Source organism: Pan paniscus, chromosome 2 (assembly GCF_029289425.2).
Source record: "Pan paniscus chromosome 2, NHGRI_mPanPan1-v2.0_pri, whole genome shotgun sequence".
NCBI lineage: Eukaryota > Metazoa > Chordata > Mammalia > Primates > Hominidae > Pan > Pan paniscus.
The window spans coordinates 122,600,577-122,614,700 of record NC_085926.1 but is presented as its reverse complement, the minus strand read 5'-3'; the positions used below and the strand labels follow the sequence as shown (position 1 = coordinate 122,614,700).

The window sequence follows — 14,124 nt, the reverse complement described above, 5'->3', positions numbered from 1 at the left end:
GGCCTAGGTAGGGTCCAACGTGCTCCTGGTTGGGTGACCACAGACCCACCTGGAACCCTCTACTTACCTCCACCACAATGCCCAGATCCTTGACGTAGTCTTTCTCTGTCTGTACCAGCTCATTCAGGACAAACCTGAGCAGGAGATTAAGAACAGTGAGTGTTCCTCTTCATTGTTAAGCCAAAAATCTTCACTTAAGTTTACAGAAAAGTTACTTTGGCACCTTTATGATAAGACCCCTTAAAACACCCACACTTATCTCCTGGGAAAGATGCTTACGGATGCTTTCCCTAGAGGAGGCCCTACTGAAGGGCTGAGGACACCAAGGCCAGAAAGGACTTCCCCAGGTGACATACAATAGTCACACGAAAAATGACGCTCAGTACCTCGCATTCTTCTTTCTATTCTTCATATGTTTCTCCCTCACCTACAACTGAACGATTGTATAGACAGAGGGCAGAAAGATTGACAACCATTTTGGCAAAACTGTGTTCTGAAAGCTTTGAGGCTGGGCAGGGGTTAAGATGAGACTTTTCTTCCTTCATTTCAGCTCCATTCTTCACTTAACAAGAAGAGAAAGACATTTATTTGATTACCAACCTGTAAGTCCTCCAAGACAAGGATAGATATCAAGTGAAGTTTTTAAGATATGGAAGCTGCAATTATTCAGATAGGTATCATGGTAACTGGCCTGGAAAACCCCCAGTCAAGGCCAGAAAGATGGACTGCAGACATTCCAAAATCACACGTTTAATGCAGCACTACCTTCTCCAGGATGCAGGATTTAACAATTACAAGGACATTTGCTCTCTTGGTTTCTTTCTTGTTAATTCTTTCTAACATTTACTATGTGCCACTCCCTTCATCTGGGTTTTCCCATGCTTATAATAAGGTAGGTATTGTAAAACCTATTTTATATAAATGAAAATGCGGAGACAGAAAGATTAGGTAACCTGACCATGATTGCAAAGTGAGTAGCAGAGCCAGGATTTGAACCCAGTTGTGCAAGAGTCCAAAGACCATGCTCTTTCCCAGCAGCCCACTGCTTGGTAAACTACTCTGACTGGCTCTTGGGAGTCCTTGAAGCCTCAAACCCAAACACTCTTTCTGTCTTTTGTGCAGACACTAAAGAGCTTTACATAAAATGCTAAAGTTGTGCACAGGGGCAGGGTGGTGCTGTGCAACCTACTGGAGTCAAACTCTTCCAATCTGATTGGAATGAGTTTTGCCTGGGACCACACAATTGCATTTTGGGCCCAAGTAGCAGAAATGATAAAGTTCTGAGATGTCAAAGTGGGACCCCAGCACAAGGGTGGTAACCATTTTTAACCCAGGAAGCAATTCATCTGAAACTCTTGCTCCGTATAGCCCCAGAAGCCACCACATTCCTGGAGCCTGGGGCCTCTGGGCAATGGGGAGGAAGCAGAGGAACACATGCTTCTTTATCAGTGCACCCAGCACTTCCAACAGCTCCCTCTCCAGCACAGACAATCATGTGTTTTAGGCCACAGGAAGGAACTGGCAAGGCCAAATGAAAGCATTTAAATATATCTTTACCATGGCCCAAGTTACTGCCTGGTAGAAAGTGGCAAAAGAAAACCCACAGGAAAGTTAGAGTGGGAATATGGGGCTGGGAGGGCCCTCTGGAGATGAAGTCCAGCTCTCTGTCTCCAGGCGATATTTTTATCCTAAGCTATTTGCTGACAGATGAGGGCTATCTTTGGCTTCTCAGCCTTTAGAGAAGGGAACTGTATTAGGTGCTGCTAGTGGACCTGTCATCTCTTCCCTTGAAGGGTTAATGAAGGAGACCATGATGTATTAAAAGACATTCTGAAAAGTGACATCAAGGATTTAAACTGCAGGCATTGCAAGGCAGTGCACAATTAATTGCCAAATGAACTGACAACAAGGCATGTTTTTCATGATAAGTTCTTATTAATAGAAGTTATTTACAAACAAATGTTATTCTTTGGTCCAACTAAAATTATTTCAGCTACTGGTTAGAACCACTTCTAACCTCCTTTCACAGGGATAGGGAATGGCTGGTCTTCCACAGAAAATCTCTTAGATTCATTGCACTGGCTGTTCTCTCTCTTGAGAACACTTTTTCTCCATGGCTAATTTACCTCCCCCGGTCTTTGTGCAAATGCCAGGGCCATTTAAAATTGCAGCATGGCCTCATTTATTCTCTGGATCTCCCTTACACTGCTCTATTTTTTTTTTCTTTTTCTTGTTTCCAACATAATACATAATTTATTTTGTTTATTGTCTGATTTCTCCCACTAGAATTTAAACTTGCCATGAGAGCAAAGACTTATGTTGTTATTATTTGTCTTATTCACTGATGTATCCCACTGATGGTACATACTGGTGTTAGACCAGTATTTGTTGAATGAATGACTAAAACTTGAAGACAAGTAACTCCATTCTCAACTTTTTTCTTCTCCTGGACAAATGACTATTTGTGTTCATCTTTTCTCCACGGAGCTCTCATTTAACCCTTTGACGCCCTACTGCCATCTTCTGGATTGAGTCTTGGTTCGCTACACCCCTCAGCCTCTGGCCTCACATATGGTTTACAGTGAAACACCTATACACCACCCTTTCATCAAGACCATAAAGTACAGCAGGAGAGAATAAGGATGAGATATAGTAAGAGGTATGAGATACTCTAACAGCTGCATTTTCAAGATAGCTCAGGATGTGAAGAGGTGTGGATTTTGGCAAGAATGAGAAGAGGGAGAAGAGATGCGTAAAGTGGGCAAAAGAGACAGCAAACTTCTGTGGCCTGTTGAATCTGGGCAATGGCTTAAATGACTGCTCAAAGGCCGGTTCAAGCTACATGCTAAGAGTAGTGACTGGCGGCTGGGTGTGGTGGCTCACGCCTGTAATCCCAGCACTTTGGGAGGCTGAGGCTGGTGGATCACGAGGTCAGGAGATCGAGACCATCCTGGCTAACACAGTGAAGCCCCGTCTCTACTAAAAATACAAAAAATTAGCCAGATGCGGTGGCGGGTGCCTGTAGTCCCAGCTACTTTGGGAGGCTAAGGCAGGAGAATGGTGTGAACCCGGGAGGCGGAGCTTGCAGTGAGCCGAGATAGTGCCACTGCACTCTGGCCTGGGCAAAAGAGACTCCATCTCAAAAAAAAAAAAAAAAAAAAAAAAGAGAGTAGTGACTGGCTTTTCCCAGGGTCACCTGCCACCTCAGAGGTCACCTTTCTGACTTAAGCTTTGCTTTGACTTGACAAAGGACTAAGACATCAGCTCCAACTTGGCCTCACCTGTGTAACAACAACCTGAGAAGCTAAGGAGACTCAGCTTTGTGCAAGTGCTAGGAAATTTCCCTTTGGGTATGGCATTTATCAACCTCTATTCCATTTACCAACTTCTTGGGGTTCCCCCTGAGTACTCACAAAGCTGAGGGGGTAAATACAGAATTTCAGGATTTACATGCTACTTGTTCATCTCCACTATGAAGTGATAGCCCTGCTTTCAAACCAGGCCTTCACTGTGATGTTCTCACTTTTGTTTCCTAGGAAACAGAAACTCATAAATAGACACTTTGTACATTTCTAGGTAACAGAAGGACCTGGCCTCACTTATTTTTGCTAGTTTTCATGTCTGTGGCTAGGCTAAAGGAGTGATGAATTTGAGAGAGAAAGGCAGGCTAATTAACAACAGGGAGGGACCCTTCACACCTGCCTTCCCAATTCTCACTACTGCTTATAATCTCTCACATGCTGAGCTATGTCTAAGACTCATCAGTAGCTCTGCTTCCAACAGAGTCCAACCCTAAACAAGAAAACAAAAGTTGGCCAAGTGCAGTGGATCCTGCCTGTAATCCCAACACTTTGGGAGGCTGAGGCAGGAGGATTACTTGAGCCTAGGAGTCCCAGACCAGCCAGGGCAACCAAGCAAGACTCCATCTCTACAAAAAATAAAATAATTAGCCAGGCATGGTGGCGCACACCTGTAGTCCCAGCTAGTTGGGAGGCTGAGGTGAGAGGATCCCTTGAGCCCAGGAGGTCAAAGCTGCAGTGAGCTATGATCATACCACTGTACTTTAGTCTGGGTGACCAAGCAAGACCCTGTCTCAAAAAAAAAAAAGATAGAAAAGAAAAAGAAAATGAAAGTTTTGGAGGAGTTCTGCTTTTGCACTAGTGGTATGTGGTATATTCTTGATCAACTCAAATAACAGATTGACTTCATATCAACATAGGTAACTCTTGTATAACATGGGATTGTTCTGCATTATGAATTTTATTTTACCACTAACTATTCAAAGTGGAGAAGAAGTTCTCTTGGAACTAATCCCAGAAACAGATGCAAAATTAAAACCTTTGGAGAAGGAGTAGAGACAGGACCTGCTTGGTGGTACAACAGCTCCTTCCTCTATATATAACTTTCCTACATTTGGGGAAATGTTTTCTTAGGTGATCTCTATCAGACTATCTGCCACGGTCAGAGACTCTCTGATTCTATAGGCCCTCAGTAACAGTCTCATAGTTTCCTCAACTTTGCCATTTTCCTTTTATCACTGTTTTAAATTTCTAACAGACCTACAACCACACTTTGTCAGTAATAGCTGCTATCTCACAGAATATACTTTAGCCTAAACTTCAATCAAGTCAGTGCCAAAGTGGCTCAATGTTTATCAGTGCTATGCTGTACAGATCTGAGTCTTAGAATGAAAGATGTCAGCGGAAACAGGGTGGGGAACCCCTCTCGAATTTTCCCCAACCTTTGTCCATTGTCCACCGCACTCACATGTGCACCACAGGGAGGAACTGGGGAAGCCACTTACATCCTGCCTCTCAGGGCCTTGGCTTTCTGTTCTTCTTCTGGGTTTTTAGGAGGTGTGGGTGGGGCCATCCCCTCATTCAGGCAGCCTGCAGGGTCTTTCAAGCTCCCCCGGTATGAGCTTCCTTCTAGACTCTGAAAAGAGAGAATAAACAGGCTTAGAGAAGTGTACTTTGAAAAGTCATTTGGAATCCCTGTGTCCTCCCAGCCTAGCCACAGACAACGTGGAAAATCAGTAGCCAAGGCTGTTCTCACCAAACCACAGTGAAGCACTAGCAGACCAGAGACTTTATCCTCCTGCAGCAGGGAGCCCAGAGCTGCCACCTTCTCAGGCAACCAGGATGTACTTGGCATCTATGTGCTGCCAATTTCCCAGACATAATGAAATTGTCAAAGTGACTATCTCTAGTTAAGAGCTCCAGAGGTAATGCTAACGATTGCAATTCTATACCAAATATGCAGTTACAAAAGAAAACAAGTGAAAAGGGTGAATATGGTACTCCAGAGGGAACTAAGGGTAAAAGAACCTAAATTTGAATCCCAGACCTGCTAGTCACTGAATGATTTATGTGAGATAGCTAAAATTGTTCCATGCTTCAGTTTTTCTCAGTTTTCAAATTAAATCTTCCCTCTCTACAGATTTCTAAGGAATAGGCCGAGATAATAGCTGTACAACCCCTTTGAGAAGTTAAAAATGTCCTATGATGATGGGGTTTTCCCCTGTCCCCATGGATGGAACTGTTAACGATAAAAATATTCAAAATGGAGTCAATCTTAACACTTTTACAAGTGTCCTGGAAGAAGGATTACACAGTGACATTTAGCATTTCATTATGCAAATTGGCAGAAGTAGGGTGGATACACAGTGAGGCTGGAGAGTAAGGTCAAGTTGGGCAACTGTAAAACAAATAATGAGAGACTAATCTAAGGCTATTCTTTATTATTATTATTATTATTATTTTATTGTTGAGACAGGGTCTCACTATGTTGCCCAGGCTGGTCTTGAACTCCTGGGCTCAAGTGATCCTCCCGCTTCAGTCTCCCAAAGTGTTGGGGTTACAAGCATGAGCCAATGCACCCAGCCATAATATCTATCTATCTATCTATCTATCTATCTATCTATCTATCTATCTATCTATCTATTTTGAGACAGGGTCTCACTCTATTGCCCAGACTGGAGTACAGTGGTGCAATCATGGCTCGCTGCAGCCTTGACCTCCTAGGCTCAAGCAATCCTCTCACCTCAGCCTCCCAAATAACTGGGACAGTCATGCACCACCATATCCAGCTAATCTTTTTTGTTTGTTTGTTTGTTTTTTTAAGAGACTGGGTCTCATTACATTGCCCAGGCTGGTCTTGAACTCCTGGGCTCAAGTGATACTCCCACCTCAGCCTCTCAAAATGCTGGGATTACAGGTGTGAGACAGCGTGCCTGGCCCTAAACTGTTCTTACAAGATGCCTGCCTAAACCAGCTACTGCAGCTAACAGAAACAGTTTCATTTAGTAGTTTTTGAAAACATTAGCCCTAAGGTTAAAGTCACAAAGATTTAAAAAAATGCAGTCCAAAAAGGTAGGAAGTAAAGGCTTCAGCTTGGCCTTCAGTGAGCTGCACTTGGAGTATTGTCACGATGCTCTTAGTTGCTCTATTTTAACATAGGCTAAACAGGTAGAACAGAAAGGTCCAGAGAAATAAATCAAAAAGTAATGAGGTTCCTGATGGTCCATTTTATAAGAAAAGATGGAGAATATGAAGATTTGAATCTGAAAAACATAACACTAAGCAGAGATATCAAACCTTCCATTCCCCCACCCCCAAATTGACAAAATGTGCCAAGGGCTAAACATGAATTTGTTACCAACACTAGAAACTGGAACTAAGAGGACAGGGTCTTCAAACTCAAGAGAGAATTTCTTTTAACTTGAGATAAAAGTATTCACAGAACAAGTAATCAGCCATGGAAGTTGTTATATCCAGAGCAGCAGTATAGGCTAAAAATATGGAAAGGTCAAGAAGGGTTTAGCTCAATTTATAGATACAGGATCTGTAACCGGTTATTAAGGAAATGAGAGTGTCTGGTGCTGAGGCTTGACAACCAAGCACACAGGCAGGCATTCCAATGACATGTCTTCTGGTACCATCACCAGAGACAGGCTCCTGGGCAGATGGGCCCAGCTGGTGATTGATCTGATTACATGCCTTTTACTTCCTCTTCTCTCCTTCTCCCCATTGTCCTGTTTCAGCCTTTGTTCTGCAGCCTGTTGAGTGGTAGCATGGTGACTGCAACGCCTGGGAAACAAGCCTTGGTTTATAGGCTCGCTTGACCATTAGATGCTGCTGAAGTTCATTCACAGTTCCATCCCTTTGCCCTTAGAAGAAATAAATGTTTTCCTCTAGTGAATTGCTGCTCAGTGGTATCCTCTGTGCTCCTACCCCTTCCCAGGGAGACACCTCTGCCCACAGGCACTCCCATGGAGCATCCAGCTTTGTGTGGTCCACTCTCAACCTTTCTACAGAACGAAGAACATCTGAGGAGTCCATTATGTCAAATGGGGAAATACTTCCCTCTCCTCCTACCTGACCTGTTCTATAAGCAAAGTAGCCCAGGTTATCTCTAGGGGAGGACTCTCTGGGATGGCAACAGTGAGAGAGAAGGACAAGAGGAAGAAAGAATTTGGCTAAAGCTATATGCTAGATAGTCTGCCTAAAACAATGGGTTTGATTTTAATGCTTGTAATAATTCAAGAGTGATTGCCTCTGAAGACCTAGCTACCTATGCTAGAGTTGGGATACTGAGCCCCAGCTAAGGGCAACTAGGGTTGACCTAAAATTCTCTGTTCTGCTCCTGGGAGAAAACAGGCAGTGGTGGCCAGGTTTCTGCCACAGTGAGGACTTCTGCCCCACCTGGAGCTCAGGGCACAAATAGTCTCAGAGGACAAAGGAAAAGGTACATGGGGATAGAGCAACAAATGTTCCCATAGTCAATCCAAGGATGGGGAATAGAAATGCAAATAGATTCAAATATGTGATGAAGTGTGGAGGAAGGTCATCCCCATATTTAAAATGAACACATTTCCTGGGCGCTGGATCTGGGATCATATACTCATAACCTGCCCCTTCTCTGGGCACCTATAGACACTCTTTACATACTCCCTGCACGGCTTTCATCACATAGTATTGTAACCACTGATTTGAATTCAGGCAAATATTTATTGAACATCTACTACATGCTAAATATTTGCAAAGTGCTGGAGAAATGAGGATGAATAAGACAAAGCTCCCTGGCCTCCATAATCTAAGCCAAAACGGGCACTCTTATAGAGACACAGGGTACAATGGAGGATGAACAAAAGGAGCAGGTGGCTCTATGGTGGGGTGGAGAAGGAAAGACTTAATGGAAGAGGCAATGCTTGAACTGAGAATGGATAAATAAGAGACTTTCGCTGGATATGCCAATGGGAGGACATTCCAGGCAGGAGCAGCATTGTGAGTATACGGTGAAGGAGCAAATGACATGGGGGCAGCCTGGGAAGCTGAAAGTAGCCTGGTGTGGGCAGAGTACAGAGTGTGAGGGAAGGAGGGTGGCAAGTAACTGTGTGTTTTGTGAGTCTGGGTGAGTAGGTATTAAAGGAAGAGGGGATGAGGAGTGAAAACAGAATCCTGGAGAAGTTTGCAGGGATCAGATCATAAGGAACCTATCTGCATGTTATTAAGAAGTAGAGACTTGGCCGGGAATGGTGGCTCACGCCTGTAATGCCAGCAGTTTGGGAGGCTGTGGTGAGAGGGTCATTTGAGCTCAGGAGTTTGAACCGAGCCTGGGCAACATAGCGAGACCCCCATCTCTATTAAATAAAAAAATTAAAATTAAAATAAAGAAGTAGAAACTTTACCTTCTAAGACCAATGATGGAAGGGTTGTAAGCAGGGAAATAGCATGGTTTGATTTAAGACTTAGAAATGTCAGTATTAATGTTCCAAAGATATTTTCATAATTTGGGACAATGTCTCTGATGTGATAGTAAAGAGAAACAGAACTTAAATTTTAAGTACTCTGTGATTAACTATACTATTTTTAAAAGGGTCTAGAAGAAAACATATCAAAATTTCAATACTGAATATGTCTAGATGATGATTTATGTTTATACTCGTCATTTTTCCAAATTTTTTTGAATAAGCATATATTTCTTTTATTCGTCAGAAAAGAACTATTAATTAAAAAAAAAAAAATGGAAAAGAGGCCAGGCGCAGTGGCTCATGCCCGTAATCCCAACACTTTGGGAGGCCGAGGGGGGCAGATAACCTGAGGTCAGGAGTTCAAAACCAGCTTGGCCAACATGGTGAAACCCCATCTCTACTAAAAATACAAAAACTAGTCAGATGTGGTGGCACATGCCTGTAGTCCCAGCTACTTGGGAGGCTGAGGTAGGAGAATCACTTGGACCTGGGAGGTGGAGGTTGCAGTGAGCCGAGATCATGCCACTGCACTCCAGACTAGGTGACACAGCAAGGCTCTGTCTCAAAAAAAAAAAAAAAAAAAAAAAAAGTAAACAAAAGATCCCTCTAGCAGTCACACAGAGAGACGTTGGACTAAAATCTGAGAGGAAATGATTTCCAACAGTCCAGGGAGGAGAGGATTTTGAGCATTAACCCTAGAGACTGCGAGCTCCATATAAGGAAAATTCTGTGCTTGATTTCAAAGCCTGGTGTACAGGAGGACTCCAAGAATTTATTAAATATGCTGTGTAACTTGGGAAGAGATCAAAGCTCATGTGATGAGACAATGGGTAAGCTAGCTGGTCCAGTGCCACCTACCACACCAACCAATCACCTCTTAGTTGCTCCTCTTTGATAAAAATTTGCATATCACAACTGTTAGGATGGCTATTAAGAAAAAAATAAGAGATCAGGGTCCGATTCCCCGACAGGGAGGCAGCAAAAAAATAAAAATAAAAATAAAAAATAAGAGATAACAAATGTTGGCAAGGGTGTGAATAAAAGGGAACCCCAGTACATGTTGGTGGGAATGTAGATTTATGTAGACATTTTGGAAAACAGTATGGAGGTTCCCAAATAAATTAAGAATAGAATTATCATATGACCCAATAATCCCTCTTCTGGGTATATACGCAAAGGTAATGAATTCAGCTTTTCTTAAAATATCTGCACCCCCATGTTCATTGCAGTATTATTTACAATAGTATGCTATGGAAACACCTAAGTGTTATTGATGGACAAATGGTTAAAGAAACTGTGATACACACACACACACAAACACACACACACACACACACACACGCACAGAGAGAGAGAGAGAGAGAGAAATATTATTCAGCCTTAAAACACAAGCAGTGGGGAAAGGATTCCCTATTTAATAAATGGTGTTGGGAAAACTGGCTAGCCATATGCAGAAAACTGAAAGTGGACCCCTTCCTTACACCTTAAACAAAAATTAACTCAAGATGTATTAAAGACTTAAACATTTTTAAAACCTAAAACCTAAAAACCCTAGAAGAAAACCTAGGCAATACCATTCAGGACATAGGCATGGGCAAAGACTATGATTAAAATACCAAAAGCAATGGCAACAAAAGCCAAAATTGACAAATGGGATCTAATTAAACTAAAGAGCTTCTGCACAGCAAAAGAAACTATCATCAGAGTGAACAGGCAAGCTATAGAATGGGAGAAAATTTTTGCAATCTATCCATCTGACAAAGGGCTAATATCCAGAATCTACAAAGAACTTAAACAAATTTACAAGAAACAAACAAATGACCCCATCAAAAAGTGGGCAAAGGAATATGAACAGACACTTATCAAAAGAAGACATTTATGCAGCCAACAGACACTTGAAAAAAAAGCTCATCACCACTGGTTACTAGAGAAATGCAAATCAAAACCACAATAAGATACCATCTCACGCCAGTTAGAATGGCGATCATCAAAAAGTCAGGAGACAATAGATCCTGGAGAGGATGTGGAGAAATAGGAACACTTTTACACTGTTGGTGGGAGTGCAAATTAGTTCAACCATTGTGGAAGACAGTGTGGTGATTCCTCAAGGATCTAGAACCAGGAATACCATTTGACCCAACAATCCCATTACTGGGTATATACCCAAAGGATTATAAATCATTCTACTATAAAGACACATGAACACGTATGTTTATTGCAGCACTGTTCACAATAACAAAGACTTGGAACCAACCCAAATGCCCATCAATGATAGACTGGATAAAGAAAATGTGGCACATATACACCATGGAATACTATGCAGTTGTAAAAAAGGATGAGTTCATGTCCTTTGCGGGGACATGGAGGAAGCTGGAAACCATCATTCTCACCAAACTAACACAGGAACAGAAAACCAAACACTGCATGTTCTCACTCATAAGTGGGAGTTGAACAATGAGAACACATAAACACAGGGAGGGGAACATCACACACTGGGGCCTGTCTGGGGGTTGGGGGCTAGGGGAAGGATAGCATTAGGAGAAATACCTAATGTAGATGATGTGTTGATGGGTGCAGCAAACCACCATGACACGTGTATACCTATGTAACAAACCTGCACGTTCTGCACATGTATCCCGGAACTTAAAGTATAAAAAAAAATTTAAAAAAAAGATCCTGCCATTTGCCACAACACAGATGGACCTGAAGGACATGATGCTGAGTGAAACAAGCCAGATACAGAAAGAAATATATTGCATGATCTCATTTATATGTGGAATATTTTTTAAAAGGTGAAAATATACACAAAAATATACACTGATAGAAAATAAAACAGTAGTTACCAGCAAAGTGGAGAAGGCAGCTAGGAAACCGGGACATGTAGGTCAAAGGATACAAAGTAGCAAATCTGTAGCATGAACAGGTCTAGAGACCTAATCTACATGAGGATTATCATTAATAAAATTGTATTTGGAATTTTTGTTAAATAAGTACATTTAGCTACTCTTTAGGTACTAATTTAGACTTCCACCAAAATTTTATTTAACTAATTAAAATATAAATTTTAGCTACTTTTGTCACACATATACAAAAAAGTGTGTGACATGATAGATATGTTAATTTGCTTCACTACAGTAACCATTCTACTATCTATGGGTATCCCATAACATCATGTTGTAAACCTCAAATATACACAATAAAATATATGTAAAAACAATAACATATGGCTGTGGCTGTCACTTCGGGAGGCTGAAGTGGGAGGATTGCTTAAGCTCAGGTTCAACGCCAGTCTGGGCAACAAAGCGAGACCTCATCTCTGCTAAAAATAGAAAAATTTAAAAATCAGCCAGGCATGGCGACACATGCCCATAGTCCCACCTACTCAGGAGGTTGAAGTGAAAAGATTGCTTGAGCCCAGGAGATCAAAGCTGCAGTGAGCCGAGATCAAGCCACTGCACTCCAGTCTGGGCGACAGAGCGAGACCCTGTCTCAAAAAAACCGAACAACAACAAAAACCTTACATAATATTCTCTGGACAAAAAGCATGAGATCTAAGTAATTCCTAGGCAAACTGTTGGTGGGTGTAGGGACAATACACAGTTGAAAAGCTTAAGTCTGGATTTTCCAGGCCAATGACATTTCAGATTTGTAACTGGGCTAAAAAAAAATTTTGTGGAGGCTGGGCATGGTGGCTTACACCTGCAATCCTGGCACTTTGGGAGGCCATTGCAGGAGAATTGCTTGAGGCTAGGAATTTGAGACCAGCCTGGGAAACAAAGTCAGACCCTGCCTCCACAAAACAAAAACAAAAACAAACAAACAAAAAATGGTGGAAATCTAAACTTTTACCTTCTTACAAGAACCTCAGTAATCGGCCTGGTGTGGTGGCTGATGCCTGTAATCCCTGCACTTTGGGAGGCCGAGGCAGGCGGATCACGTGAGGTTGAGAGTTCAAGACCAGCCTGACCAACATGGAGAAACCCTGTCTCTACTAAAAGTACAAAATTAGCTTGGTGTGGTGGCGCATGCCTGTTAATCCCAGCTACTCAGGTGGCTGAGGCAGAAGAATAGCTTGAACCCGGGAGGCGGAGGTTGCGGTGAGCCATGATCACGCCATTGCACTCCAGCCTCGGCAACAAGAAACAAGAGCAAAACTCCGTCTCAAAACAAACAAACAAACAAGCAAAAAAAACGAAGCTTGGGAATCTCTTCCACAGAAGAATGCTAGAAGAACCCAGTCCCTGGAAACATACACCTCTGCAATGGATATGATGAGGCCATTATTTTTTCCCCATCTGGATTCTGAACTTTTGCTAACTCCACCCGGCTATTGACAAAACAAGTTAATTCTTCTAAAGGGGGGCAAAGCACACACACAAATACAGCCTGGCTGTGGCCATGTTCTTCCATGACCCACAAGGCTGGCCCAAGGAGGAGATGAATGCTGTCAAAATAGGAGAACCAGAGGGTGGAAAGTCTTGCTGAAGCAGGTAGGGCACATTCTCAGGGTGCCAGGCCACCAAGTAGACTAAATAGGAGTTCAGTCCTGGCCAGTCTCTTCCCTAAAGGCAGAGGATTATTAGCCAGGGTCCACTAGGGCCATCCTGAGCCCAGTGAACTACGCTAGTGTGCCACCCAATGACGAGCTCAGAAAGGGGCTTTTTCTTTTCTCTCTCTCTCTCTCTTTTTATTTTTATTTTTTTCTGTAGAGACAGAGTCTTGCTTTGTCACCCCAGGCTGGAGTGCAGTGGCGCGATCTCGGCTCACTGCAACCTCTGCCTCCCGAGTTCAAGCGATTCTCATGCCTCAGCCTCCGGAGTAGCTGGGATTACAGGCGCATGCCACCACACCCATCTAATTTCTTTTGTATTTTACTAGATACGGGGTTTCACCATGTTGCCTAGGCTGGTCTTGAACTCCTGAGCTCAGGCAATCTGCCCGCCTCGGCCTCCCAAAGTGCTAGGATTACAGGTGTGAGCCACCACACTTGGCCTAGGGGCTTTCTTTCCAGAGGCTTGGTCTTTCATGCCAGGAAGATGGTAGAATTCTGGGGCTCCAGGACTTCAGTTTAGAGATACACTAGATTCTCACATGGCCAGGAAGCTCTTGTTTCTCAAACTTGGGAAATAAAACCAAATTGTATAGACTGTCAAACTATTACCCTGCAACATTCACCCAACCAATCTATTGCTGGCAAATACTAAGTTTCCATGTGCCCAGCTTCATACCAAGCTACAGGAGATAAGGATGACACAGTTCCCTTTCCCTGTCCTTCACAAGGCAGTCGAGGTGGCTAAGAACTAACATTTGTAGATGCTTGATTATCAGTTTACAAAGCCCGTTCATGCCTACTCAATTATCATCATAACTCT

The 14,124-nt window shown here is 42.8% G+C and overlaps 1 protein-coding gene across 26 annotated transcripts in view; it reads right to left on the bottom strand.

Moving 5' to 3' along the window:
* Positions 1–14,124, bottom strand: part of KALRN (kalirin RhoGEF kinase) — a 692,638-nt gene that overhangs the window by 72,669 nt on the left and 605,845 nt on the right. For all 26 annotated transcript variants that reach the window (XM_034957211.2, XM_034957212.2, XM_034957221.2 and 23 more), the window contains 2 exons: positions 4,805–4,935; positions 68–134 (listed from right to left, as the gene is read on the bottom strand). In XM_034957211.2, the coding sequence (XP_034813102.1) occupies positions 68–134; positions 4,805–4,935 (198 nt within the window). The remainder of the gene's footprint in view (positions 1–67; positions 135–4,804; positions 4,936–14,124) is intronic.